General features: G+C 41.4%; 1 protein-coding gene across 1 annotated transcript in view; it reads left to right on the top strand.

The window, feature by feature from the left end:
- MPP4 (MAGUK p55 scaffold protein 4) overlaps positions 1–26,881 on the top strand; it is a 77,762-nt gene that overhangs the window by 25,751 nt on the left and 25,130 nt on the right. The window contains exons 6-18 of the mRNA XM_075318974.1: positions 2,554–2,574; positions 4,980–5,061; positions 5,169–5,254; positions 8,736–8,807; positions 10,685–10,881; positions 10,973–11,037; positions 11,358–11,375; positions 14,859–14,897; positions 16,970–16,990; positions 17,400–17,414; positions 20,554–20,592; positions 23,016–23,201; positions 23,723–23,803. Coding sequence (XP_075175089.1) covers positions 2,554–2,574; positions 4,980–5,061; positions 5,169–5,254; positions 8,736–8,807; positions 10,685–10,881; positions 10,973–11,037; positions 11,358–11,375; positions 14,859–14,897; positions 16,970–16,990; positions 17,400–17,414; positions 20,554–20,592; positions 23,016–23,201; positions 23,723–23,803 — 922 coding nt within the window. The remainder of the gene's footprint in view (positions 1–2,553; positions 2,575–4,979; positions 5,062–5,168; positions 5,255–8,735; positions 8,808–10,684; positions 10,882–10,972; positions 11,038–11,357; positions 11,376–14,858; positions 14,898–16,969; positions 16,991–17,399; positions 17,415–20,553; positions 20,593–23,015; positions 23,202–23,722; positions 23,804–26,881) is intronic.

Here is a 26,881-nt window from a genome sequence, read left to right as displayed (position 1 = left end):
TGCATACTTTGGGGGTTGTTTTCTGCAAAGGGGAGAGGACCACTGCATCATATTGAAGGGAGGATGGATAGGTTAATGTATCATGAGATTTTGGCCAACAACCTCCTTCCTTCAGTAAGAGCATTGAAGATGGGTCAGGGCTGGGTCTTCCAGCATGACAATGACCTACAACACACAGCCAGGGAAACCAAGTAGTGGTTCCATAAGAAGCTTTTCGAGGTCCTGAAATGGCCTAGCCAGTCTCCAGACCTGATCACAATAGAAAATCTCAGGAGGGAGGTGAAACTGAATGTTGGCCAGTGCCAGCCCTGAAACCTGAAAAAGATCTAGAGAAGATCTGTATGGAAGAGTGGCCCAAAATCCTTGCTGCAGTGTGTGCAAACTTGCTCAAGAACTACAGTAAAAATATTGAACCACCCTATGTTTTGATGTTACAAGGTTAATTTAGGGTTTTTGTTGCACAATTTGAAAAACTCAAATATAGATAATGTTGTGACAGAAAAATGTCAAAAAGGATGAGAATTGTTAAATGTCTGAGTATGCTTTTATTTCTGTAATTACTTGTTGACAACTCCATCCAAGAGAAAGAAGGAACCACCAGCACTATTCAGCGAGCTTATCGCTCAATCCACTTAATCCAGGTTTATGATCGCATTATATGGCAGTAAATCCATAGTCTTGGCCATGGTGCTCTGTCCAATAGACAACAATCCACACAGTCCATGAAATAGAGACGGAAGGCACTCACCAAATATGCTCAGTAAAAAAAGTTGTTTATTCGACCATCAGGTCAGGGGGAATGGCATGAGGGAGGTAGGAACACACAATCCGTCGGACGACGGCCGTTTCGCGTCTTTACAATCGACGCTTCTACGAGTCCTTTTACTGAGCATATGTGGTGAGTGCCTTCCGTCTCTATTTCATGGACCTTGTTGACAACTCATCAAATAAAATTTGTTTTACAAAATAAAAAAAAACACTACAGGAAATGTCTGACCTCTGTAATTGGAAACAAAGGTTTCTGTACCAAATATTAAGTTCTGTTTTTCTATTGTATCAAGTACTTCATTTTATTAATGCAAAGGAATTTTTTTAAAATCATAGAATGTAATTTTCTGCATTTTTTTTTTTATTCTGTCTGTCACAGTTGAAGTTACCTACGATAAAAATTAGAGACCTCTCCATTCTTTGTAGGTGGGAAAAGTTGCAAAATCTGCAATGTATCAAATACTTACGGTATTTTCCCAACTGTATAATTCATTGAAATTCATCTAATGATGACTCTTAATATTGTGAAAATATACTAGCTATACAGTAACCTGTGCATGTTCGCAGCTATTTTTTTTATTGCTTCCACAGATCTGAAGTAAAAAATAAACAACGTTGCAAATTGCCTACATTTTGTCTACAGCTCCTATGCAGATCTAACCTACTAACTTTAGATTAGTGAGTAGTGGATAGATAAGATGGTAAAGCTGCAGTCGCACTAACTTATGTTCACACACAGCGTTTTTTTATGCAAATAAGAAGTTGCATTACACAGTACTACCGGTAGTAAAAAAAACATGAGATTTCAGAAATATCATACACACACTTGTTTTGTTGTTTGCTTTTTATTTATTTGTTTTAAAATCTTCAGCATGTCAATTGTTACAGCCTTTTTGCAGCATTTTTTTCACCACTTAAAAGCAATGAGAACGTTAAAAAATTATATAAAAAAACAGGAAACAGGTTTTCGCAGCCTTTTTGATGAATAAAACTAATGTTATTAAACATGTACTGCAGACAAATCAACCATGTACTCCACCCCACACCAAATAATACAGCTAAAAAATGCCGCAAAAAAAGAAGCAAGTCCCGCTTTTTGAATGCAACGTTTATCCTGCCAAGAGATCACGTTCTGGCTGCAGAAAAAAAACACTACAAAAACACTGCATGTGAACATAGCCTTAGACCTCACAGAGTTTGGTTCGGGGCCATAAATCTACCAAGGAGCTGAAGACCTAGTATGAGAGAATATTTTTTTTTTTTGCAAAGTTTTTATATGCACTGGAAGTAATTGTTGCAGTGTTGTACATTTACAACAAGAGAATTGATACCTAGTTTGTGCAGTTTATAGAAACCATGAACGGATCCTAAAAAATTCAAACAGTCATGATTTTGCTCATATTAAAACTTTCCTGTAGCTTTGAGTATGGGGTAAAGTGGATCTGTTGCCATATTTGATAATACAAACTGCATATTTCATCAAATAGATTTCTTAGATGTATGTGATGAGACTGGAGTACTTGCTTTGTAAATCATAAACTTTAAATTGGATTATATGGTCAGTCTGACTTGAATATTCTACATCATAAGTACAAGAGTCTCATCAGGTCCAATACATCTATTTAGTGATGTGTGTAATCTGGCGAGAGATCCACTTCAAAATGATCCCACACGGCTGTAACCTATCGTTTTGGTAATAGCTAAAGAGAACTGAAATAAAGTTGCAACAGGAGAGTGAACATCAGAACGTTGGTGTAATTTATCTTATGTTTCTTTCTGTAATAGGAAACCATGGGAAACCACATGGTATAGTTGTATGGCATTATAGTTTCATGTACCTCAATCCTTTACAAGCTATGCAATGGGTAGCTGCACCATCTATAGTTGCTTGAAAGTAGTTGTAAAGGGGAACAGCCCTAAATTTCCTTTACTTTTAGTTTTATATATTTCCTTCATTGTGTTAGTGTATAATCTGTTTAAAGACTTGACAGTCCAACCTTCTCATTCGTAGCAAAGAGGTGGCTAGACCCACTCTGAGGACAAATCTGCTCTGGCACATTACGGCTAGAAGGCGGCGACTAGCACCATTCATAGTAGGATAAAATACATAGGGTTATCTGACTTATATTGCTTCAGGTATGAAGTGGATATGGGTCAGGGAAGAATATTGGGGCTTCCCACATTGTCATCACTGTCCTCATTGGGGCTCACAATCTAAATTCCCTATTAGTATGTCTTTGGACTGTGTGAGGAAACCCACACAAACATGAGGAGAACATATAAACACCATGAAGATGTTGTCTTTGGCAGGATTGAACCTCAAAGTAACAGTTCACTGACTGAGCTACCATACATTCTCACTGAGTCGGCTTAAAACACAGACCGGGCCTGTATGTTGGTTTTTGGAAACTCTCTCACGTTTCTCAGGTCTCCCGATGTGGGCCACCGTCTCTCCGTGCTGTCTCAGACCATGGTAGGCTGACAATCGATGCCTCAACGTAATTACAGGCTGAGTTCTTTCCAGAGCTTGTCCTCACCAACCACAACTCCTTTCACAGTCTTGGGTCGCTTTATATAATATCATTTGGTCAGGGCTTTTCTTCAAATGACTACTGTATCTTCGAGGTATTTAATAGGGAGGTGTCCGCAGCCACCTATTATTTCAGAGCCACCATTATTCTACAGATCTATCTTCATCCTGCCAGGCTCAATCCGGCAACAAGCCTGAGCAGGTCTCTCAACCTCTTCTTGCTTTAACCACCTGACTACTACACCCTTTGGCTGGATACATTGCACCCTTAAATTAGAGGGGTTGTCTGACAGGAAGTCATTTATTTATTTTTTTTAGTCTTGGATTATTTAAAAATAATAAGACAAAGCATACTCACACCTCTGTGGATCCAGCACTGGAGTCTTCCTCAACTGGGAGTCCATCAAGTCTGGTAACTAGAAAGGCATGTCATTGTAGAAACTTTGAATGTAGTGCTGCTGAGATTTCTGAACAGGGCAGACCCCACCATTAGAGCCAGCAGTGACCTCCAGAACAGCCTGTACTGGATCCTCAGGGACGCTGGAAGGTGAGGTATACCTCCATTTATTATATTCGATCAATCGAAGGCAAAAAAAAAGCACATCTATTTTCCTGACAGACAACCCCTTTAACTAGTCCTATCAGCAGCAGCATGCCCTTGAGATGCAGCAGAATGAGCATTTATATCCTGGATTCACCTTGGGACAGCATATCCAAGATTGCATACTCGCAACACACAGAATAACAACTCACACTAACGTATAGTGTCGGATGCGATATGCTAATGACACTCTGCGGCGAGCGTGAGCCGAGTGTCACCTGCCCTGCGACGAGCGTGAGCCGAGTGTCACCTGCCCTGCGACGAGCGTGAGCCGAGTGTCACCTGCCCTGCGACGAGCGTGAGCCGAGTGTCACCTGCCCTGCGACGAGCGTGAGCCGAGTGTCACCTGCCCTGCGGCGAGCGTGAGCCGAGTATCACCTGCCCTGCGGCGAGCGTGAGCCGAGTGTCACCTGCCCTGCGGCGAGCGTGAGCCGAGTGTCACCTGCCCTGCGGCGAGCGTGAGCCGAGTGTCACCTGCCCTGCGGCGAGCGTGAGCCGAGTATCACCTGCCCTGCGGTGAGCGTGAGCCGAGTGTCACCTGCCCTGCGGCGAGCGTGAGCCGAGTGTCACCTGCCCTGCGGTGAGCGTGAGCCGAGTGTCACCTGCCCTGCGACAAGCGTGAGCAGAGTTTGATCTCTTCTGTCCCCGTAATGGCATTCAGAAAAAATGAAGTCTGAATGGCAGAATGAGCTTCACCTAAAATATCATAAAGCTGGTCCGGTATAACCACCGTCAGACATTAATGACTCCGGACGGACAGTTACTGCCCTGGATCAACTCAACCATGTAGATCAGTAATATGACTTCTGTAAGTGGTTGTGGCGATGATTTTTGGCCACCAATCTTACACGTCTATTGTTGATTCCAAAACAAATACTAGTTGTGATTGGTCCTTTCTATAGGTGTATTAATGTCAATTCACCTACTACTTATGGTTAGTGCCCATAAAATGCCTCATGTAATATTTAGTGGTAAACTCCTTTAGTTCATTGTTTTTTCATATGCAAAGTCATATACATAGACTAGCCTTACTCATAAATGTCTCATCAGTGACCCTTACATTATATTATTTCTTCCAAGGGAGCTACAATTAAACGTCATGAAATCACTGGTGACATCATAGTTGCCAGAGTTATCCATGGTGGCCTTGCAGATAGAAGTGGTAAGATGCACATCCGTTATTATGTACATAACTGGAATAAAAAGTGTGTATTGTGAAGTATATATTATACATTGTATCATTGAACTCGTTCCTGGCTTCCATCACAGGTCTGCTGTATGCTGGCGATAAACTGGTAGAAGTAAACGGGGTTCCTGTGGACGGGTTGGAACCCGAACAAGTTATTCAGATTCTGGTATATACATTATATCCTAGAAAATCGCATAGATTTCACATTTCTAATAATTTAAGTGAAACGTCTTCTAGGGTGATCTACCTAAGCTATATAATAAAAGCACTATACAACACCAGTGAAAGGGGAGCCAGCACGATCTGATAGTGGCATGCATCATATAAAAAGTGCAAATTCACAGATTTATTCCAACTATACTATAACACAAAATGAGATTTTTAGCAAATAATTGATCAATTCTTTGAGCCATCCCTGCCAGTTCACCGCAAATCTCAATAGGGGGGTCCTACTCTATATTATGTATTTCATGTGCCATCTGGCCACCTAGATAAATAAATTAAAAGCAGAACCATATTGCAGCACACATACCTGTAACCTATATATACACTCTGTGCAGAATTAGTAGGCAAATGAGTATTTTGATCACATGATACTTTTTATACATGTTGTCCTACTTCAAGCTGTATAGGCTTGAGAACCAACTACCAATTAAGTAAATCAGGTGATGTGCATCTCTGTAATGAGGAGGGGTGTGCTTAATTATTAGGCAACTTCCTTTCCTTTGGCAAAATGGGTCAGAAGAGAAAATTGACGGGCTCTGAAAAGTCCAAAATTGTGAGATGTCTTGCAGAGGGATGCAGCAGTCTTGAAATTGCCAAACGTTTGAAGCATGATCACCGAACAATCAAGCGTTTCATGTCAAATAGGCAACAGGGTCGCAAGAAGCGTGTTGAGGAAAAAAAGGTGCAAACTAACTGCCCATGTATTGAGGAAAATCAAGCGTGAAGCTGCCAAGATACCATTTGCCATCAGTTTAGCCATATTTCAGAGGTGCAACGTTACTGGAGTATGAAAAAGCACAAGGTGTGCCATACTCAGGGACATGGCCAAGGTAAGGAAGGGTGAAAAACAACCACCTTTGAACAAGAAACATAAGATAAAACGTAAAGACTGGGCCAAGAAATATCTTAAGACTGATTCTTCAAAGGTTTTATGGACTGATGAAATGAGTGACTCTTGATGGGCCAGATGGATGGGCCAGAGGCTGGATCAGTAAAGGGCAGAGAGCTCCACTCCGACTCAGACGCCAGCAAGGTGGAGGTGGGGTACTGGTATGGGCTGGTATCATCAAAGATGAACTTGTGGGACCTTTTTAGGGTTGGGGATGGAGTGAAGCTCAACTCCCAGACCTACTGCCAGTTTCTGGAAGACAACTTCTTCAAGCAGTGGTACAGGAAGAAGTCGGTATGGTTCAAGAAAAACATGATTTTCATGCAGGACAATGCTCCATCACATGCATCCAACTACTCCACAGCGTGGCTGGCCAGTAAAGGTCTAAAAGATGAAAAAATAATGACATGGCCCCCTTGTTCACCTGATTTGAACCCCATAGAGAACCTGTGGTCCCTCATAAAATGTAAGATCTACAGGGAGGGAAAACAGTACACCTCTCGGAACAGTGTCTGAGAGGCTGTGGTGGCTGCTGCATGCATTGTTGATCGTAAACCGATCAAGCGACTGACAGAATCTATGGATGGTAGGCTGTTGAGTGTCACCATAAAAGAAAGGGGGCTATATTGGTCCCTAATTTTTTGGGTTTTGTTTTTGCATGTCAGAAATGTTTATTTCTAAATTTTGTGAAGTTATATTGCTTTACCTGGTGAAAATAAACAAGTGAGATGGGAATATATTTGGTTTTTATTAAGTTGCCTAATAATTCTGCACAGTAATATTACCTGCACAAACAGATATCCTCCTAAAATAGTCAAATCTAAAAAAACCCACTCCACCTTCCAAAAATATTAAGCTTTGATATTTATGAGTCTTTTGGGTTGATTGAGAACATAGTTGTTGATCAATAATAAAAAAAATCCTCTAAAATACAACTTGCCTAATAATTATGCACACGGTGTAACTGCTTCCATGTCGCAAAAAAAGGCAGCTATGGATAAAAGGCAGCCCAGGTCCCAGCGTGCGCAGCAAACGCCACACACACCAGGACTACATCAGAACTGACCTTCACAGTGCCAGACCAGCAACCATAAATAAAGGCGGATCAGACCCAAGTATGGTGCTTAATTAGCAATGCCTGTGGAAAGGGTGAGGCAACTGAATGTAAACAGCCAATAACAGGAGGAATATCAAACCAAAGTCAGGCATGCATGGGATGGTGGAGGTCAGCCACCAGACCAATGTAGCATAACTACAACCAAACAGAGAAAGGGGAGCCAGCACGATCTGAGAGTGACATGCCTCATATAAAAGTGCAAATTCAAGGATTTATTCCAACTGTTCTATAATACAAAATGAGATTTTTAGCAAATAATTGATCAATTCTTTGAGCCACCCCTGCCACTTCACAGCAAATCTCAATAGGGGGGTCCTACTCTATATTATGTATTTACACTGTTACAGTGGTGTGCAAAAATTTGGGCAACATTTCTGTTATTGTGAACAGTTAAGCAAGTTAAAGATGAAATGATCTCAAAAAGGCAGGAAGTTAAAGATGACACATTTTCTTTGTATTTTACACAAGAAAAAAAAATGTAATCTTTTACTTTTTAAATTAACAAAAAAATACAAATGTTTGGGCACCCTGCATGGTTAGTACCTATTAGCACCCCCTTTGGCAAGTATCACAGCTTGTAAACTCTTTTTGTAGCAGCCAAGAGTCTTTCAATTCTTGTTTGAGAGATTAATAATAATAATAATAATAATTTTATTCATTTATATAGCGCTATTAATTCCACAGCGCTTTACATACATCAGGAACACTGTCCCCATTGGGGCTCACAATCTAGAGTCCCTATCTGTATGTCTTTGGAGTGTGAGAGGAAACCGGAGTACCCAGAGGAAACCCATGCAAACACAGGGAGAACATACAAACTCCTTGCAGATAGTGACCTTGGTGGGATTTGAACCCTGGACCCCAGCGCTGCAAGACTGCAGTGCTAACCACTGAGCCACCGTGCCGCCCCTGATTTTCATCCATTCTTTCTTGTAAAAGTCTTCCAGGTCTGTGAGATTCCTGGCTCGTCTTGCATGCACTGTTCTATTGAGGTCTAGCCACAGAATTTCAATTATGTTGTGACTGTGAGGACCATTGTAAAACCTTCAGCTTGCACCTTTTGAGGTCATATATTGTGGATCTTGGTGTGTGTTTAGGATCATTATCCATTTGTAGAAGACATCTGTATTAGGAGTTTGACTAAACAGACATCCAGAACTATACACATGACTAGAACCAAGGATTTACATAGAAGGGGGAGTAAAGACTTAACAAGTTTTTTTTTTGCTTTCATACTTCGATGTGTGGCATTCTGGGAAGTTTTAGTTTTGAAAAATAACCTAACCGTGTCCCTTTAATATACCAAACTGTTTTTTCTATTTCCCTTTCAAAACTATTTCTCCCTCTGTCACTCTTCTCACTCTAATTATTTCCTCTCTCTATTTCTTTCCTCCTTTATATTCTTTAACTCTGCAGGTTCATTCTGAAGGAACAATCGTCTTTAAACTCATACCCATAGGTGATCGCACTGTAAGCAGTCAAACTATGGTAAGAAGGATCCTTAATTTCAGTTCCTTTGTTTGCACATTAAGATATTATAGGCGCTGATGAGCGGTTCAACTCCACCCATAGCCCAGTCACTCAGGGAGACTGGGTCCCACCTTGGTGATGTTGGGTCACCTTCCAATTCCAGAAGTTGACGTGACATCACCAGACATTAGAGGTCACTGCAGTTCGGTGTCACGTAATGGAGATGAGCACCACTCACAGACAGAATGGACAACATTTAGAAAAAGCCTTCTGTCACAGCTTTAGCTATGTGGTTACTATGTTTTGTAGTGTACCACCACTTTAACCCTTACCGCCGAAGCCTGTTTTCACCTTACTGACAAGACTAAATTTTAGAATTCTGACCAGTGTTACTTTATGCAGTAATAACTCCTGAACATTTCAACGGATCCCAGTGATTCTGAGATTGTTTTTTCATGATCCATTGTACATCATGTTAGTGGTAAATTTGGGTTGAAGTTTTTTTACATTTATTTGTGAAAATATCAAAATTTTCACAAAAATGTGGCAATTTTTAAACTTTTAACTTTTATCCTCTTAAACCAAAGAGTTATGTTGTACAAAATCATTAATAAATAACATTTCCCACATGTCTACTTTATATCAGCACCATTTTTGCAAGATAATCCTTCCAACTTCCTAATAAAAAAAAGTTATTACGGTAGTTTATCAGCAATTTCACATTTTTCCAACAACATTTACAAAATCAATTTTTGTAGGGACCACATCACATGTGAAGTGACTTTGAGAGGCCTAAATAACAGAAAATATCCCAAAGTGACAGCATTTTAAACACTGCACCCTTAAGTGCCTAAAACCACATTCAAGAAGTTTATTAACTCTTTAGGTGCTTCACAGGATTGAAAGCAATGTGGAAGGAAAAAAATAAACTTTTACTTTTTCCCACAAAAATATTGTTTTAGCCTTAAATTTTGCATTTTTATAAGGGTAACAAGAGAAAATGGACCATACAATTTGTTGTGCAATTTCTCCTGAATATGCTGATATCCCATTATGTGGTTTAAAACTATTGTTTGGGCGCATGGCAGGGCTTGGAAGGGAAGGAGCGCCATTCAATTTTTGGACTGTAAAATTGGCTGAAATAGATAGTGGATGCATGTCACATTTGCCGAGCCCCTGATTTGCCTAAACAGTGGAAACCTACCACAAGTGACCCCATTTTGAAAACTACACCCCTCAAGGAATAATTTTAGAGGTGTGGTGAGCCCCTTGAACCCACAGGAGCGTCACAGAATGTTTTTATTGTTGAGCCATGGAAATGAAAAAATACATTTTTCCCACAAACATTTAGATTTTGCCTCAAATGTTTAATTTTCATAAAGGTAAGAGGAGAAAATGGACTATACAATTTCTTCTGCTATATCTCCTGCTTACACCAACACTGTATGTGATGGAAAACTACTTTTTCGGCACACGACAGGGTTCAAAAGAGAAGGAGCGCTATTTGAATTTTGGTGCTCCATTTTGGCTGGAATAGATTGTGGACACCATATCACATGTGCTGAGCCTCTGACATGCCAAAACAGCAGAAACCCCTGACTAGTGACTCCATTTTGGAAGCTACACCTCTTGAGGAATTAATCTAGCTGCTTTGGGCACACACATATAACTGAAAGATTCTGGGAGGAAATAAGTTTATTTTCTCCCTGCAGCTGCACTTTTAGTAACACGTTCCTTTTAAGCAAATACTGCTTCCTCCACAGACATTTATTACTATTTCCTGCTCCATATTATGGCTCTGGATGCCAATAGATGTGATGGGGTTGTGTATAATACCCATTTGAAAGCACATGCTCATATTTATTTTCCTCTTACTTTTCTTCTATCTGAATAAGCTGTTTGTCAGAGCAATGGCAGATTACTGGCCTCAGCAGGATGCAGCCATACCCTGCGCAGATGCTGGACTGCCTTTTAAAAGAGGAGAAATCTTGCAAATTGTTGACCAGAGCGACTCTATGTGGTGGCAAGCACGGAAAGCATCAGACCTCAGCAGATGTGCCGGCCTCATCCCATCCAACCACTTGCTCAAGAGGTAGAGATCTAGTCATACTGTCCACAGTTCCTTCCAGATGTTGCTTTCTGTAAATAAAAAATTGTCAACTTGATTCTCTATATGTATTCAGGAAACAACGTGAATTTTGGTGGTCCCAGCCATTCATGTCTCATACTTGCCTTAAAGCCTCCCAGTGTGAGTATCTGCCAATGCATTATACTGACAATATCTGCCAGCCTCTTTTTTTCTAATTATTATTCTACATTTTATATTTTTTATTTATATTCTTTGTTTGTTTAAACCATTCCAATATTTTCAGCCTAGACTTAAAGGGGTTGTTCCCTTTCAATTAATTTTCTACTGTAGCTGCAGTTTATAATGAAACAAAGCTGGGGCTGATTTGAGCTTTGCTATGAAGCCCTATGATTTCTGAGCACATCCCTGGATAATATAAAGTAATTCATGTTTTAAATCAAGTGTTACTTTGTTTTCTAATTGTACTTTCATATGGACAGTGAGCACAATTGGAGAAGGTAAGTAAATCTGTCATCAATATTAAAAGGTTATTCCCAGAATTTCATTATTTTTCACAAAGCACAGTACACTCATACTTCTTGTTAATATATAAATTTAGCTCAACATAAAGTTTCTTACTTGCACCTTTATGTCTTTCTTTCATCATTATCTGCTGTTTGGTACATCCAGTTTTATATATGGAAAGTCCTATTCTTATCTGTTAAAACTACATTTCCCAATAGCACTTCTTTCTCCTCAGTGCTGCAGGCACCCTACCTCCCTTGTGCTCCTGATAAACTTCTTCTTTTGGAGTTATCATGAAGCCAAGTGTAAAATTCACCTTATGTATCTATGCTCAATATTCTCCTCTATAGTGACCTGCCTGACTGATTTCATCTTCTGTCATCTACCTCAGTATAGTTGCAGTGTGGTTTTTCATCATTGCTAGCTGTTTCTAGTAGAGCTCATCTCTCCTGCACTTCTCCACAACAGTAGTGCAGAGATATGATTGTTGCCTGTTGCTGACAGATCAGTTATGTGAAACTGCAAATGCTGCTCTGATGATGTGATATGGCAGAAGATAATGCGCTGTCATATGCATCAATAGAGTGGCATTTGCAGTATAATGTCACTTTTCTCTCCGCAGCAGGCCACTAACACAGCTAAACTCATCTCCATCCCTGTACGTAGAGCTTCACCATGCAGCATATCTCTCCTTTTCAGGCCATCTATATAGATTCCCATCCTACAATATATCACTTCTCTCAGCTACCTGTAATATCCTATCCTGCAGTATATTTCTCCATTCAGCCCCTCTATACATTGCTGTATCCTGCAGTATCTATATCTCCTTTCTGTCTCTTATATATAGCCTATCCTGCAGTATATCTCTCCTCTCAGTTCCCAGTATACTTATCCTTCAACAAATCTCTCCTCTCACCCAACTGTATACAGGTCTATCCTGCAATATATATAAATTTCTGAATGCTTTATATGTGTGTGTATATATATATATATATATATATATATATATATATATATATATATATAGCACATTCTACAGTATATCTCTCCTTTCTGTCCTCTCTACATAACTCTCCATTATGCAGTATATCTCTCCTCTCAGCCTATGTTCACACTCCATCTGTAGTATATCTGTCTTTTCTGCTAATGTATATACAATCCTATCCTGCACTATATTTCCTTTCTGCCCCTACTATGTACAGCTCCTTTTTTCATTATAGATCTTTTTTCTGTTCCCTTTCTATATAGCCCATCCTGCAGTATACCTCTCTTTTCTGTTCCTTTTGTATACAGCCCCATCTGCCTGTATATCTTTTTTTTCTTTCTGTGTTCCTCTGTATATAGCCTATACTGCAGTATATCTCCTCTTTCTGTCTCTTGTAAATACAGCCCATATCCTGCAGCAGTACATAACTCCTCTTGGTTACTAACACACACATTGCTGCTTCATGGTATGAGTTCTGTACAGAAATGTTTGAGGCTCTGCCCCTTTGAATTACATCATCCCTCACAGTAAAAGCTGCATTCTAAAAATGTCCCAGAGCAGGATGCCAGCTGAGAAAAAAAAAATTGTACTGTACATGATTAACCATGATCTGAAATTACTATAGGATGGTTTCAATGGTAACTACAGGATAAATAGAGCCTGGAAGTTCATGTTTAGGGTCACATTTTTAATTTGTGCCAATCTATTACATTTTTAAAATATGTGTAAATTATTGTAGGACATAATTGTGATTTTGGGAATAACCCTTTAAGCTTCTTTTATCAAGACATACGGTATGTATGTATACATTCAGTGCAGACTAAAAGTTTGGACACACCTTCTCATTCAAGAGTTTTCTTTATTTTCATGACTCTGAAAATTGTAGATTCACATTGAAGGCATCAAAAACTATGAATGGAACATGTGGAATGAAATACTTAACAAAAAAGTGTGAAACAACTGAAAATATGTCTTATATTCTAGGTTCTTCAAAGTAGCCATCTTTTGCTTTGATTACTGCTTTGCACATTCTTGGCATTCTCTTGATGAGCTTCAAGAGGTAGTCACCGGAAATGGTCTTCCAACAGTCTTGAAGGAGTTCCCAGAGATGCTTAACACTTGTTGGCCCTTTTGCCTTCACTCTCGATTGGGTTCAAGTCTGGTGACTGTGGAGGCCAGGTCATCTGGCGTAGTACCCCATCACTCTCCTCCTTAGTCAAATAGCCCTTACACAGCCTGGATGTGTGTTTGCGGTCATTGTCCTGTTGAAAAATAAATGATGGTCCAACTAAACGCAAACTGGATGGAATAGCATGCCGCTGCAAGATTCTGTGGTAACCATGCTGGTTCAGTATGCCTTCAATTGTGAATAAATCCCCAACAGTGTCACCACAAAAGCACCCCCACCCCCACACCATCACATCTCCTCCTCCATGCTTCACGGTGGGTACCAGGCATGTAGAGTCCATCCGTACACCTTTTCTGCGTCGCACAAAGACACGTGGGTTGGATCCAAAGATCTCAAATTTGCACTCATCAGATCAAAGCACAGATTTCCACTGGTCTAATGTCCATTCCTTGTGTTTTATAGCCCAAACAAGTCTCTTCTGCTTGTTGCCTGTCCTTAGCAGTGGTTTCCTAGCAGCTATTTTACCATTAATGCCTGCTGCACAAAGTCTCCTCTTAACAGTTGTTTTAGAGATGTGTCTGCTGCTAGAACTCTGTGTGGCATTGACCTGGTCTCTAATCTGAGCTCCTGTTAACCTGCGATTTCTGAGGCTGGTGACTCAGATAAACGTATCCTCCGCAGCAGAGGTGACTCTTGGTCTTCCTTTCCTGGGGTGGTCCTCATGTGAGCCAGTTTCTTTGTAGCGTTTGATGGTTTTTGCCACTGCACTTGGGGACTGACTGACCTTCATTTCTTAAAGTAATAATGGCCACTCTGTTTTCTTTACTTAGCTGCTTTTTTTTTCTGCCATAATACAAATTCTAACAGTCTATTCAGTAGGACTATCAGCTGTGTATCCACCAGACTTCTGCACAACACAACTGATGGTCCCAACCCCATTTATAAGGCAAGAAATCCCACTTATTAAACCTGACAGGGCACACCTGTGAAATGAAAACCATTTTCGGTGACTACCTCTTGAAGCTCATCAAGAGAATGCCAAGAGTGTGCAAAGCAGTAATCAAAGCAAAAGTGGCTACTTTGAAGAACCTAGAATATAAGACATATTTTCAGTTGTTTCACACTTATTTGTTAAGTATTTCATTCCACATGTGTTAATTCATAGTTTTGATGCCTTCAATGTGAATCTACAATTTTCAGAGTCATGAAAATAAAGAAAAGTCTTTGAATGAGAAGGTGTGTCCAAAACATTTGGTCTGTACTATATATATATATATATATATATATATATATATATATAATATTATAGATGATTTAGCAAATTAAGAAAAATTACATTGATGACTCTGTCGTCTTTTATAGAGGAAGATATGAGAATTGATGAGAAATTTGTAGAAGCAGGTAAGAATTTACCATCTGTCTGTATTTAAAAATAATTTGTGTTGAAAACATATGGGGTCTTGCAGATAGTCTATGGCAAACGGGAAATTGATTGAATGAAAATTAAAGACCATTATTACGTAAAGAAATGGAAATTAGCTGAAATTCTGAGTAATCCAAATGTAAGAAGAGTAACCTCTTAAAATGTAGACTGAACAAAATACAAAAGACTTGGTTAGAAAGAGTAGGGTAAAATGGAGCATGAAGGTGATTAATGTTATCCAGGAACATAGATAACATATAGAAAATAATAAATAATTTGAAAATATCACAATTTTATTTTTACATTATACAACATTAGAATAAGTATAACTGGAAAAAGGGAATGCAAGATTTCCTAGGAGTACAGACAAAATGGTAGACATTGGTTATATGTTCTGGTTGTGCTGCAGATTAGAGCAGTACAGTCGTCCCTCGATATATCACGGTTCACTTATTGCGGTTTCACTGTATCGCGGGTTTGCTTTATAGCACACACCCCAAATTTAGAAAAGAAAAAAAAGAGGTCAATTTTATAATCTGGTGATTTCTTACTAGGGGAGTTGGGGGCAACAGCGGTGGTGAAATGGGGTCACAGGAGGCAGCGGTGGTGGCAGAGGGACAGTAGTTGAGCAGGGCGATGCTGTGGGTGGTGCAGCAGGTGTGCCGGATGCTCGCTGCATGCGCTGTGAGATAGGAACATACAGAAACTGTCAGCAGTGCAGGCTTCAAAGAAATGGCACCCATAGTCGACGTGTGTACGGTTTGAGCTATCAGCTCAATGACGAGCCAAGATTTAATCTGTGCCACCTCCGGGTGTCATTTTCCTTAAGTTCGCTCCTGGGAAATCAATGGGCTAGAGGTGGCACGTGCGCAGATGAGATCTTGAGCCGAGACTTCAATCTGTGCACGTGCCAACTCCGGGCGCCATTATTTGAAGCCTGCACTGCTAACATTTTCAGGATGGCCCCTGCCTCACCCACCTCAGCGAGCACAACCCAACATCAGCATTGCCCCTGCCTCCTGTGACCATTCTACATTTGGCTTAAAAGACGCACCCCTCATTTTCCAACCACATTTTTGGGAGGAAAAGTGCATCTTATAATTCAAAAAATATCGTAAATAATACATTGGGATGATCGAATACCTCAAATATTCGGCTTCGCGAATATTTTCCAAATAGGTTTGTTGCGATTTGACTATTCGTGAATATTCGATGTGCAATGTAAGTCTGTGGGAAACCCAATAACAACTATTCGGGCTTCCCATAGTCTTACATTGTGCATTGAATATTCGAATAGCGGCAACCTATTTGGAAAATATTTGTGAAATCGAATATTTGAGGTATTCGATCATCCCATAAAGTAAATATAACTCTGCTACTTTGCAGATTTTCACCTATCACGGGGGTCTCTTGAATGTAACTCCCAATAAGGGGTAAGGGATCACTGTATTACCATTTACTTGTTTCATGTACATTATATCTGAGATTAGTATAATGAAGACAGCAGGGAAGACAATTATGGATGAGAGTACTGAACTAATGGGGGGGCTAGAAGAATACTGCTATTAGTAAGCTTTTCTTCCTGACCCAACATAAATTAATAATTGAGCGATTACTTACATGGTTAAATATGAAAAGTGAATATAGTTGTAAGGGACAACAATCTGCAAGTTATGGATGGAAAATAATTGGATTACATGATGGATGATTTTCATAATCAGACTTTTAGAAACTGATAAACAAGGTTTTCAGAATGTGCAAATTGGCTAAATTGCTTGGTTTTACAGGCACTTTGCAATTGTAACCATTTAAGAACCAGAGAGCACCACGTTAAGCGTTTTAAAAAAAAGTTCTGGAAGACATATTAAACATTTTTCAAGCTTTCAATTTAAAATTTCTCTTCCCTTGCAAATGTGTTTTAATATAGGTTTCCATGACTATGGTTTAATAATCCATAATCTATAATGTCTTATTGCTAACAAATTTAAATAATTTTACTGCAATAGACATTATAAATAATTATCTACTCCTTTTTTTTTTCCTGTTACAGATGAGGAAACATTTGAATCGGGTAAATAGAGATTTGAGGTTATGTAGTGCTAGAAATCAGTCATTGCTGTGCTTGTAACATGTAATAAGTCTTGCATTCAATGGAATAAAAGATTTTATTATACATTTTAGAACATTAGTCACATGTTTATATTTAATATACTAAATACTGGCTTTAAAATATTAATATATCTTAGAACTATTTTATAACAAAGTGATAAAGCATAAAAATGTTCATGTGAGTGTTTATTCCCATCTGGTTAGCCTTCTCTGCTGGCATCGTCCCAGCATTATGCCGTCCTGTGTATACCCACCCTCTGATCTGCTGCCCACAGAACCAAGCCAGCTGCTGTGCACATTATAGCCTTTATAAATGCAGCGTTAATAATGAATAATCATGTTACATTCTCTTTGGCCTTTAATCTTACCAGAGGAACTGAAAGGAGGTAAAGTGATATCATTATATTTAATGATTATTTTTTAATTAATAGTCGATATGTTACCAGTGTAGTAATGTGGCCAAATTTTCACCTGTAGTAATGTGGCCATATTGTCCTCTGTAGTAATGTGGCCATATTGCCCTCTGTACTATTGTGGCCATATTGTCCCCTGTAGTAATGTGGCCATATTGTCCTCTGTAGTAATGTGGCCATATTGCCCCCTGTACTATTGTGGCCATATTGTCCCCTGTAGTAATGTGGCCATATTGCCCCCTGTACTATTGTGGCCATATTGTCCCCTGTAGTAATGTGGCCATATTGTCCCCTGTAGTAATGTGGCCATATTGTCCTCTGTAGTAATGTGGCCATATTGCCCCCTGTACTATTGTGGCCATATTGTCCCCTGTAGTAATGTGGCCATATTGCCCCCTGTACTATTGTGGCCATATTGTCCCCTGTACTATTGTGGCCATATTGTCCCCTGTAGTAATGTGGCCATATTGCCCCCTGTACTATTGTGGCCATATTGTTCCCTGTACTATTGTGGCCATATTGTCCCCTGTAGTAATGTGGCCATATTGCCCCCTGTACTATTGTGGCCATATTGTCCCCTGTAGTAATGTGGCCATATTGCCCCCTGTACTATTGTGGCCATATTGTCCCCTGTAGTAATGTGGCCAAATTCTCACCTGTAGTAATGTGGCCATATTGTCCCCAGTAGTAATTTGGCCATATTGTCCCCAGTAGTAATGTGACCATATTGTCTCCTGTGGTAATGTGCCCATACATGTGCTCTGTAGTATGTGCCCCATCCTTGTGCCTCATTCTGTAGTAATGTGCCCCATAGTTATGTACCCATCCTTTAGTAATGTCCTTATTCCAATCACTTTCTTGTCCCCTATTATGCCGTTGTTCACATACACACACACGCACAAAAATATTCTCACCTGTCCTCCGTTCCTGCAGTGCCCTTTTACCTACTTGCAGAACACTGGCACAGACTTCTCGATGATCGCAGGCGGTACAAGCCGCCGCTGCCGTAGGTGCTTTACTACAGTTGAATGCTTTGTGGCATTTACTGTAGTAAAGCAATGATGGCAGCAGCTGTCCTGCGCAGTATGTACTGGCCACGATCACCGAGGGGTCTGTCTGCAAGAAGCAGGTAAGAGGGCAAATCAGGAACAGAGGACAAAGCAGGAATGGAGAACAGGTGAAAATATTTTTTTGGGGAGAATCTCTTTTGAGAGCCAAGGGGGCGTTTTCAACATAAAAAAATGAACTGAACAACTTGGTTTATACTCGAGTATAATATGGTATGTCGAAGATCTGCCATTTGTGTCATCCAAAGAAACAGAAGTGTTCCTTCCCCATTACTGAGCTATTGGACCTGTCTATATGCTTTGCCTCTAATATGCAAATATCCTCTTCAAAGGCAAAGAGGTTAAGTACACTAATGCCACCAATTAGATATACCAATACTAAAAGTCAATAGTGACCCTCTAACAAGCCTTACCACATGACTTCCAAACAAGACACTCCATTTGCAGACAGTGTTTGGGTATGTTTGTCCCTTATCAGTTAAAAGCAGGAGATCTTATTTGGCTGGGTGAGAGGCCTTTACATATTAAAAACAAAAGGAATAATCACTTATGATTAAGGATTCTCTTGTTTGTAATATGCAAAGTCCGAAACGCGTCGTTTCAATGCCCATTTTCTGTATGTCATGGATTCTTATCCCTACTATTTTTTTTAAACATGTTGAATTAAAGATTTTTTTATTTTACTAATTGGATATTGGTGCTGGGCCCATTTTTCTCCTTCTGCTGTGTTTATACACAGCAGCCAATTTGAGAATAGAGTTGCAGTGTGATGTACTGTATGTGGCAATAATAGAACAGCTACCATAGTCACCGAAGAGGTCCGTTTCAGGTTTTCATATCACCTTTGACTACCATACACGGCCACTGTTCAGTTTTAGGCCACTTGCACACGTTGAAAATTCGGTGACTTTTTATTACCTCCATATTCGTAAGCCAAAAAAAAGAGTGGAAAAGTCAGATGAAAAGTATAATAGAAACATGAGCACCACTTATGCATATTTTACCCATTCCTGGTTTTGGCTTACAAATGCTGAGGGAAAGAAATCCCCAAATACTCAAGGTGTGCACATGGACTTAGTGGAGCAAATGCAAGACGTGTCCCCAAAGCTTGATGTACCTTAATTATTATTATTATTATTATTATTATTTATTTATAGAGCACCATTGATTCCATGGTGCTGTACATGAGAAGGGGGTTACATATACAGAACACATATACAAGTTACAATGGACACACTAGTACAGAGGGAAGAGGGCCCTGCCCTTGCGGGCTTACATTTTAAAGGATTTGGGGGAGGAGACAGTAGGTGGGGTGGGGGGGGGGGTCGGGCGGCAGCTCTGCACGGTGGTCGGGCGGCAGCTCCGCACGGTGGTCCGGCGGCAGCTCCGCACGGTGGTGAAGCAGTGATGTCATTGAAGGTTATAGGCATTTCTGAACAGATGAGTCTTTAGGTTCCGTTTGAAGTTTGCAAGTGTAGTAGATAGTCTGACGTGTTGAGGCTGCGAGTTCCAGAAGACTGGGGATGTTCGGGAGAAGTCTTGGAGGCGGTTGCATGAGGAGCCATTCCAATAATAAGGCCATTCCAATGAAGATCCCAGATGTCTTCTACTAATCCTAATAAGGTGGTGAAAGATACCTTATATCACACTGTGACATTATGAATCTGATACGGGTAATGAGCCTACTTGAAGAAAGGCTACTCCAAGGCACAGCTGATCATATACATTAACTAATTTCATCTGGAGTATGGTCACTTGGCGAAAAAGTTATTCCGTTTACAAAAAACAAGAATTTTTAGATTTTCGTATTCGTTTTTCATTTACTAGTTTACTTTTTGTATTTATTTTTCAGTCGTTTTGTGTTGTCTACTCTGAACTTTGATGATCCCAATTATGAACCGTAGACCTAAACATTCAATGCACACACAAAGTTTTCCAATAATGTCTTACACAATGGAGAACTTTGATATAACGGTAAAGAATGACAGGGTTTTATAATAACATCCTCTCTCACCCCTTCCTGTTTTTATATGCATGTTAAGAAGAGGAAGAATATGGAAGTGATGGACAGGCATATGTTATTGGTAAGTCTGAGGTTTGTTATTATAGCAAAGGAATGCAGATTGACTATTATACACATGGATCCACGGGAATCCCACATCCTAAATAAATATGAAGACTTTAATGAAAAAAGATTGGAAAAATAAATATTGTACACATGTAGGTCTTTAATAAAAACATTGAGATTACATAAAATAATTCCTGTGTGAGTAGATGGGGTTATTGCCAATTACTTAAAAAAAATGCACACATCACAGTATCCTTATATACAGTAGCGTATCTGTAGGATTTATTAGCACACTTATAGGATATCAGAAAATGACCACATTTTTTGTGTTTAAATATATTTTTTCACAATTTTGGACAATGTATTTATTTTGTATCACGATCTTTGTTATTAAAAAAAAATAAAAATATGGCAATCTTACAATTCTCACACCGGCCACTGGGGCTTTTTGAGACTAAACTTCCTGTCCTTCTTGTATGTCAGTCTATTGTTGCTAATCTACATGTGGATATCCTAAAACAACAGGAATTATGAGTTTATAAGAAAGCTCCAGAGGCCAGTGAGAAAAATGCAGTATTTCTCATTTATATTTTTAATAAAAAAAATGTGATATATAAAAAAAACATTTCCAATTATTTTTCCAAGATTACATTTAACACAAAAAAATGTATTCAACCAATAGGTGATTTTCTGATGGCATATTTCTGTAAAAGGAAACCTTTCACCAAATTTTTCATTTTGAACTGTACACATAATAGTTCATTTTTTTTTTTTTTCATTTTTTTTTCTTCATTTTGCCTATCCATTAGTCATTGTTCCACCAGGAGTTAGGGAATCCCCGGCAAGCGCCGTAATGAACAGGGTACACCGGAAATATAATACAACTGTGGGGCCTGTTGCTAGGGAGAGGAGAGTAGGGTCACCTCCTGCACTCACCTGAGGCTGATCCTTGTACTTCTTAATGTCCCTATACAAGTTCTTCCTGTCGCTGATCATGTGCCCAGGCCCTTCCTTGCCCTGGCTAGTGAGAAGGCCAGTGAGAGCACTACTCTCATCAATACAATAATACAACACAGGGGAGGAAGACAGACAGGGGGAAATAGACACAAAAAGGAAAACACTCAAATTAACTCCAATGCAGCTAACACCACAGCTGCAATTGTCATGAAACTTTAGCTTCTTCCAGAGATTGGCTCCTTCCAAAGTGGTCATCATAATAATGAGATTCTATAACCAGCATCAGATGTTAAGAGACGAGACTATTTATAGCAAAGGTCACAAACAACTGCACCTGAGATTCAGGCTCCAAAGGATAGCCAGACAGGAAAGAGTCCTTAATCCTTACAGAACTAAAAGAAAACAAATACGGCACTGTGATCTTCTGGTTCCATACTTGCCAGAGGTCTCCCAAGAGTGGGACACTCCCATGATACCATTGCTGAGATAGTATCATTAAAAATATTTAACACCCAATGAGATCTTTTTTTGTTAAGTTCAAGGGGGTGTTATCAGACAGTTATCACTGGGGGCATCTGCTTCTTCTCACTGTATGATGCTGATCAATCATAAGCAGGCAGCAACACAGAAGAAGAATGCATGCAGCTCCGATCTCCTGGTATAAATATGTGCATGATTATACAGTGCTGGGAAATTACAGTGCACATAACTCAGACCTTTCAGATTAGGTCCCTATGGAGGGAGACAAAGCTGACAGCGTTATGCATAGAGGAGAGCTGATAGAAGAGATTACAATATGACACCACTAAATTCAGCTGTGCTGCCCCTGCCCCTACAGGAGTCTTACATGAAATGTGTCAGTCAGCTGTGCTCTAATTTCACAGCACTTTCTATCCTGCAGGAGCTTTGACTAGTAGATCAGGGCTGTATCAATAGATCTCACACACTGAGAAACCTAGTCTAGTGGGGGCGTGTTCTTCTTTCTCCAGTGTGTTCCTGCCTGCTTATGATTGGGCAACTCATACAGGGAGAAGTACATGTTTGAATTGAAACATATCTGATAACACCAACTTGTACTTAACAAAAGTTAACTCTAAAGGTGCCAAATACTTTGTTTTATTTCACTCTGCAACCACTATTACTTTGTGTGTCTAGTTCAACATGAAACATTTTTTGAAAGGTTCTCCCTACTTTGCTACTGTAGTTAGTTTTGTTTAATATAGCACAATGAATTTATATTGTGCTCTTTAATCGACACCTGACCTGAGAGCAGAATGATTTTTAATTTTATTGGATTACTATGAAATATAAATTATATGGTAAGTTTATTCAAGGAGTCATCAGGTTGATTCTGGAGTAGGAGGACTCTCTGTGTGACTTCTATATGCGCTAACAGTGTATATATATATATATATATATATATATATATATATATATATATATAAAATAATCTTTAACTGGTGTTGGGGTATTCATATTTTTCGGTCCTCTCCACAGCTGGATTTCGGAGAAGCATGCGCCTTTGCCGCAGAAAGTCCCACAGCATCCAATTTTCCTGTTATTCTAGATGTCCAAGTAGCTGCTACCACACTTTAGCTGCCCCTTATGAAGAGGTTGTAAGATATCAGAGAAGACCTTCTGATCGTCATAGACTTATTGTTCTTATGGGTTAGTCCATCTATTTCAGAGACTACAGAACTGAATATGTGTGAGTGTGTATATACGTCATGCGCCACTGCTACTAGCTAGACCTTAGGTCTGCTTCTGTCTCTGGCTGAGCCCTACCTGACATTCTGACAGGAAACTGTCCTCTGTCGCTGCACTTAAGCTCCTCCCACTATTGGCTAGTCCCAAACATTAACTCTCTCTTGCCCTGTTGTCTGGCATAACATGTTTAACATCAATAATATCACATATCACAATTCAATCTTGCACATTATCAACACTAAAGAGCATGAGATAATATACATTACACTTTACATTATACAGCAACACTGATGTCTTCGAGGGAGATTGGGAGCAGTATATCCATCTCCTTACATATGTATATATGTGTATATATTGGTATATTTAAATGAGTGTGATACATTCTCTGCATATTCCCATTTTTGTGGTTGCAGAATAGATGTGGAGTAGCAGAATATTATTTTTTATGGTTTCACTGTTATAACCTGTTTTCTTTTTCACAGGACCATCAGGAGTTGGTGTTAATGAACTGAGAAAACAACTTATTAAGCTAAATCCCAAGATATTTTACAGCCCAGTGCCACGTAAGTGCTAATATTTTTAATTCAGAAAATATATATCAGGACACTGGAAATATTAATGAACTGAAATGACACCATGGAGTGCAGGAAAATGGCTGTGGAGGCTGCGCATGCGCAGATAGAGATCTTAGGTCTCTGAGATCTCAATCTGCGCCTGCACCGCCTCTGCAGCCATTTTCCTGAAGTCCATCATGTTGAAGGCAGCGCACGGACAGATTAAGATTTCGGCTCTGAGATCTATGGCACCCGTCTCCGAAGCCATTTGCCGGGAGATCCATGGCGCCCGCCTTCACAGTTGTCTGCCAGGGGATCCATGGTGGCCGCCTGCACAGCCATTTGCCGGGAGATCCATGGTGCCTCCTTGTGCCACCGTGACACCCAAGCTACGGGCCCACAGCAATGACAGCTTCGCTCTACTGCTGCCGCCGCTGCAGGAAGTTGGCAGCAGCGGCGGCACCAGACTCCTGTGACTCCACTCCACCGCTGCAGCGCTCTCCACAATTTTGGGGGAAAAAGTGCGTCTTGTAAAGCAAAAAATACGGTACGTGTCCATTGTATAAATATTCATTCAGACAGTTATATTAATAATGCTCGTCACAGCTCCTTGCTGTCAAGAAATTTATTATATTGTATTACATATATATATATATATATATATATATATATATACTAGAAGGTGGCCCGATTCTACGCATCGGGTATTCTAGAATTTATGTATTGTGTAGTTAATGTATGATTTTTGTTATATATATATATATATACATATATATATATATATATATATATATATATATATATATATAGATGTTGTTGTGTGTAGTTACCAAGTGTTTGTGTAGGGCGCTGTACATGTTCTGGGTGTTGTCTGGGTGTGGCGGGGGGTGAGAGCGGTGTTGTTTGTGTGTTGCGTTGTGTGTTGCGTTGTTTGTGGAGCGCTGTGTGTGTGTTGCGTTGTGTGTGTGTGTGTTGCGCGGTTTGTGTGGGTGTGGAGTGCGTGTGGGAGGTAAGTTTTGTGCAATGTGTGTGTTGTGCGGTATGTGCGTATATTTGTGTGTGTCGCGTTGTTTGTGTGTTGGGTGTTGTGTGTGTGCGGCGTTGTCTGTGTGTGTGTGTGGGCAGGGCCATATTTGCCACTAGGCACCCGTGCCTGGGGCGGCACGTTGCGGGGGCGGCACTTTCTGACAGCAAAAAAAAAAAAATTAAAATATATATATATTTTTTTTATTTTTTTTATTTTTTTTTAACATCCCCGCCCCCCCCCCCCCCCCACTCCCTCCGTTACACTCCCTCCATTACACTCCGCTGTGTTCTGGGGTGGGGGGTGAGAGGGAGGAGAGGCGCACTTCTGTCTATTTAAATACACGGATGGGCGCCAGGCATAGTGAGCTGATTAACCCCGGAAGTTCCAGTGCCTGCACTTCCGGGGTCAGAGGCGCGCGGGCGCGCCAATCAGCTCACTGCCCCGTGCTGCAGCGTCCAATGCTGCAGACGACACACGCCGCGGAGGAGGACGCGACTGAAGCTGAAGCCAGCCAGAAGAGGATAATCACCGGAGCAGTGCAGCGGGCACCGGAGCAGGTATGCGCTAGAGCATGGGTCCCCAATTCCAGTCCTCAAGGGCCGCCAACAGTGCATGTTTTCAGGATTTCCTTAGTATTGCACATGTGATAATTTAATCACCTGCACAGTTGATGATTCCAACACCCATGCAATGCGAAGGAACTCCTGAAAACATGCACTGTTGGCGGCCCTCGAGGACTGGAGTTGGGGAACCCTGCGCTAGAGCCTAGAATGTATGGGCACCTTACAGGTTAGTTGATGATCGTTGCGATGCCTCTTTTTGTCCACTATAATCATGCAAGGGGAGGCTGGGGGGAGAGAGGCTGGGAAAAGAGAGAGGCTGGGGGGAGGCTGGGAAGAGAGAGAGGCTGGGGGGAGGCTGGGAAGAGAGAGAGGCTGGGGGGAGGCTGGGAAGAGAGAGAGGCTGGGGGGAGGCTGGGAAGAGAGAGAGGCTGGGGGGAGGCTGGGAAGAGAGAGAGGCTGGGGGGAGGCTGGGAAGAGAGAGAGGCTGGGGCTGGGGGGAGGCTGGGAAGAGAGAGAGGCTGAGGCTGGGAAGAGAGAGAGAGGCTGAGGCTGGGAAGAGAGAGAGGCTGAGGCTGGGAAGAGAGAGAGGCTGAGGCTTGGAAGAGAGAGAGACCGAGGCTGGGAAGAGAGAGAGGCCGAGGCTGGGGGGAGAGGCTGGGAAGAGAGAGAGGCTGAGGCTGGGGGGAGGCTGGGAAGAGAGAGAGGCTGAGGCTGGGGGGGAGGCTGGGAAGAGAGAGAGGCTGAGGCTGGGGGGGAGGCTGGGAAGAGAGAGAGGCTGAGGCTGGGGGGAGGCTGGGAAAAGAGAGGCTGAGGCTGGGGGGAGGCTGGGAAGAGAGAGAAGCTGAGGCTGGGGGGAGGCTGGGAAGAGAGAGAGGCTGAGACTGGGGGGGAGGCTGGGAAGAGAGAGAGGCTGAGGCTGGGGTGAGGCTGGGAAGAGAGAGAGGCTGAGGCTGGGGGGGAGGCTGGGAAGAGAGAGAGGCTGAGGCTGGGGGGGAGGCTGGGAAGAGAGAGAGGCTGAGGCTGGGGGGGAGGCTGGGAAGAGAGAGAGGCTGAGGCTGGGGGGGAGGCTGGGAAGAGAGAGAGGCTGAGGCTGGGGGGGAGGCTGGGAAAAGAGAGAGGCTGAGGCTGGGGGGGAGGCTGGGAAGAGAGAGGCTGAGGCTGGGGGGGAGGCTGGGAAGAGAGAGGCTGAGGCTGGGGGGGAGGCTGGGAAGAGAGAGGCTGAGGCTGGGGGAGGCTCATGCTGGGAGGAGAGGCTGATGCTGGGAGGAGAGAGGCTGGTGCTGGGGGAGGCTGGGGTCAGAGAGGCTGATGCTGGGGTCAGAGAGGCTGATGCTGGGGGGAGAGAAGCTGATGCTGGGGGAGGCTGGGGGAGAGAGAGGCTGATGCTGGGGGAGAGAGAGGCTGAGACTGGGGGAGAGAGAGGCTTATGCTGGGGGAGGCTGGGGGAGAGAGAGGCTGAGGCTGGGGGAGGCTGGGGGAGAGAGAGGCTGATGCTGC

The sequence above is a fragment of the Anomaloglossus baeobatrachus genome, chromosome 7 (genome assembly GCF_048569485.1).
Source record: "Anomaloglossus baeobatrachus isolate aAnoBae1 chromosome 7, aAnoBae1.hap1, whole genome shotgun sequence".
Lineage (NCBI taxonomy): Eukaryota > Metazoa > Chordata > Amphibia > Anura > Aromobatidae > Anomaloglossus > Anomaloglossus baeobatrachus.
Note: the sequence above shows the minus strand (reverse complement) of the source record. Positions and strands in the feature narration are given on the sequence as shown.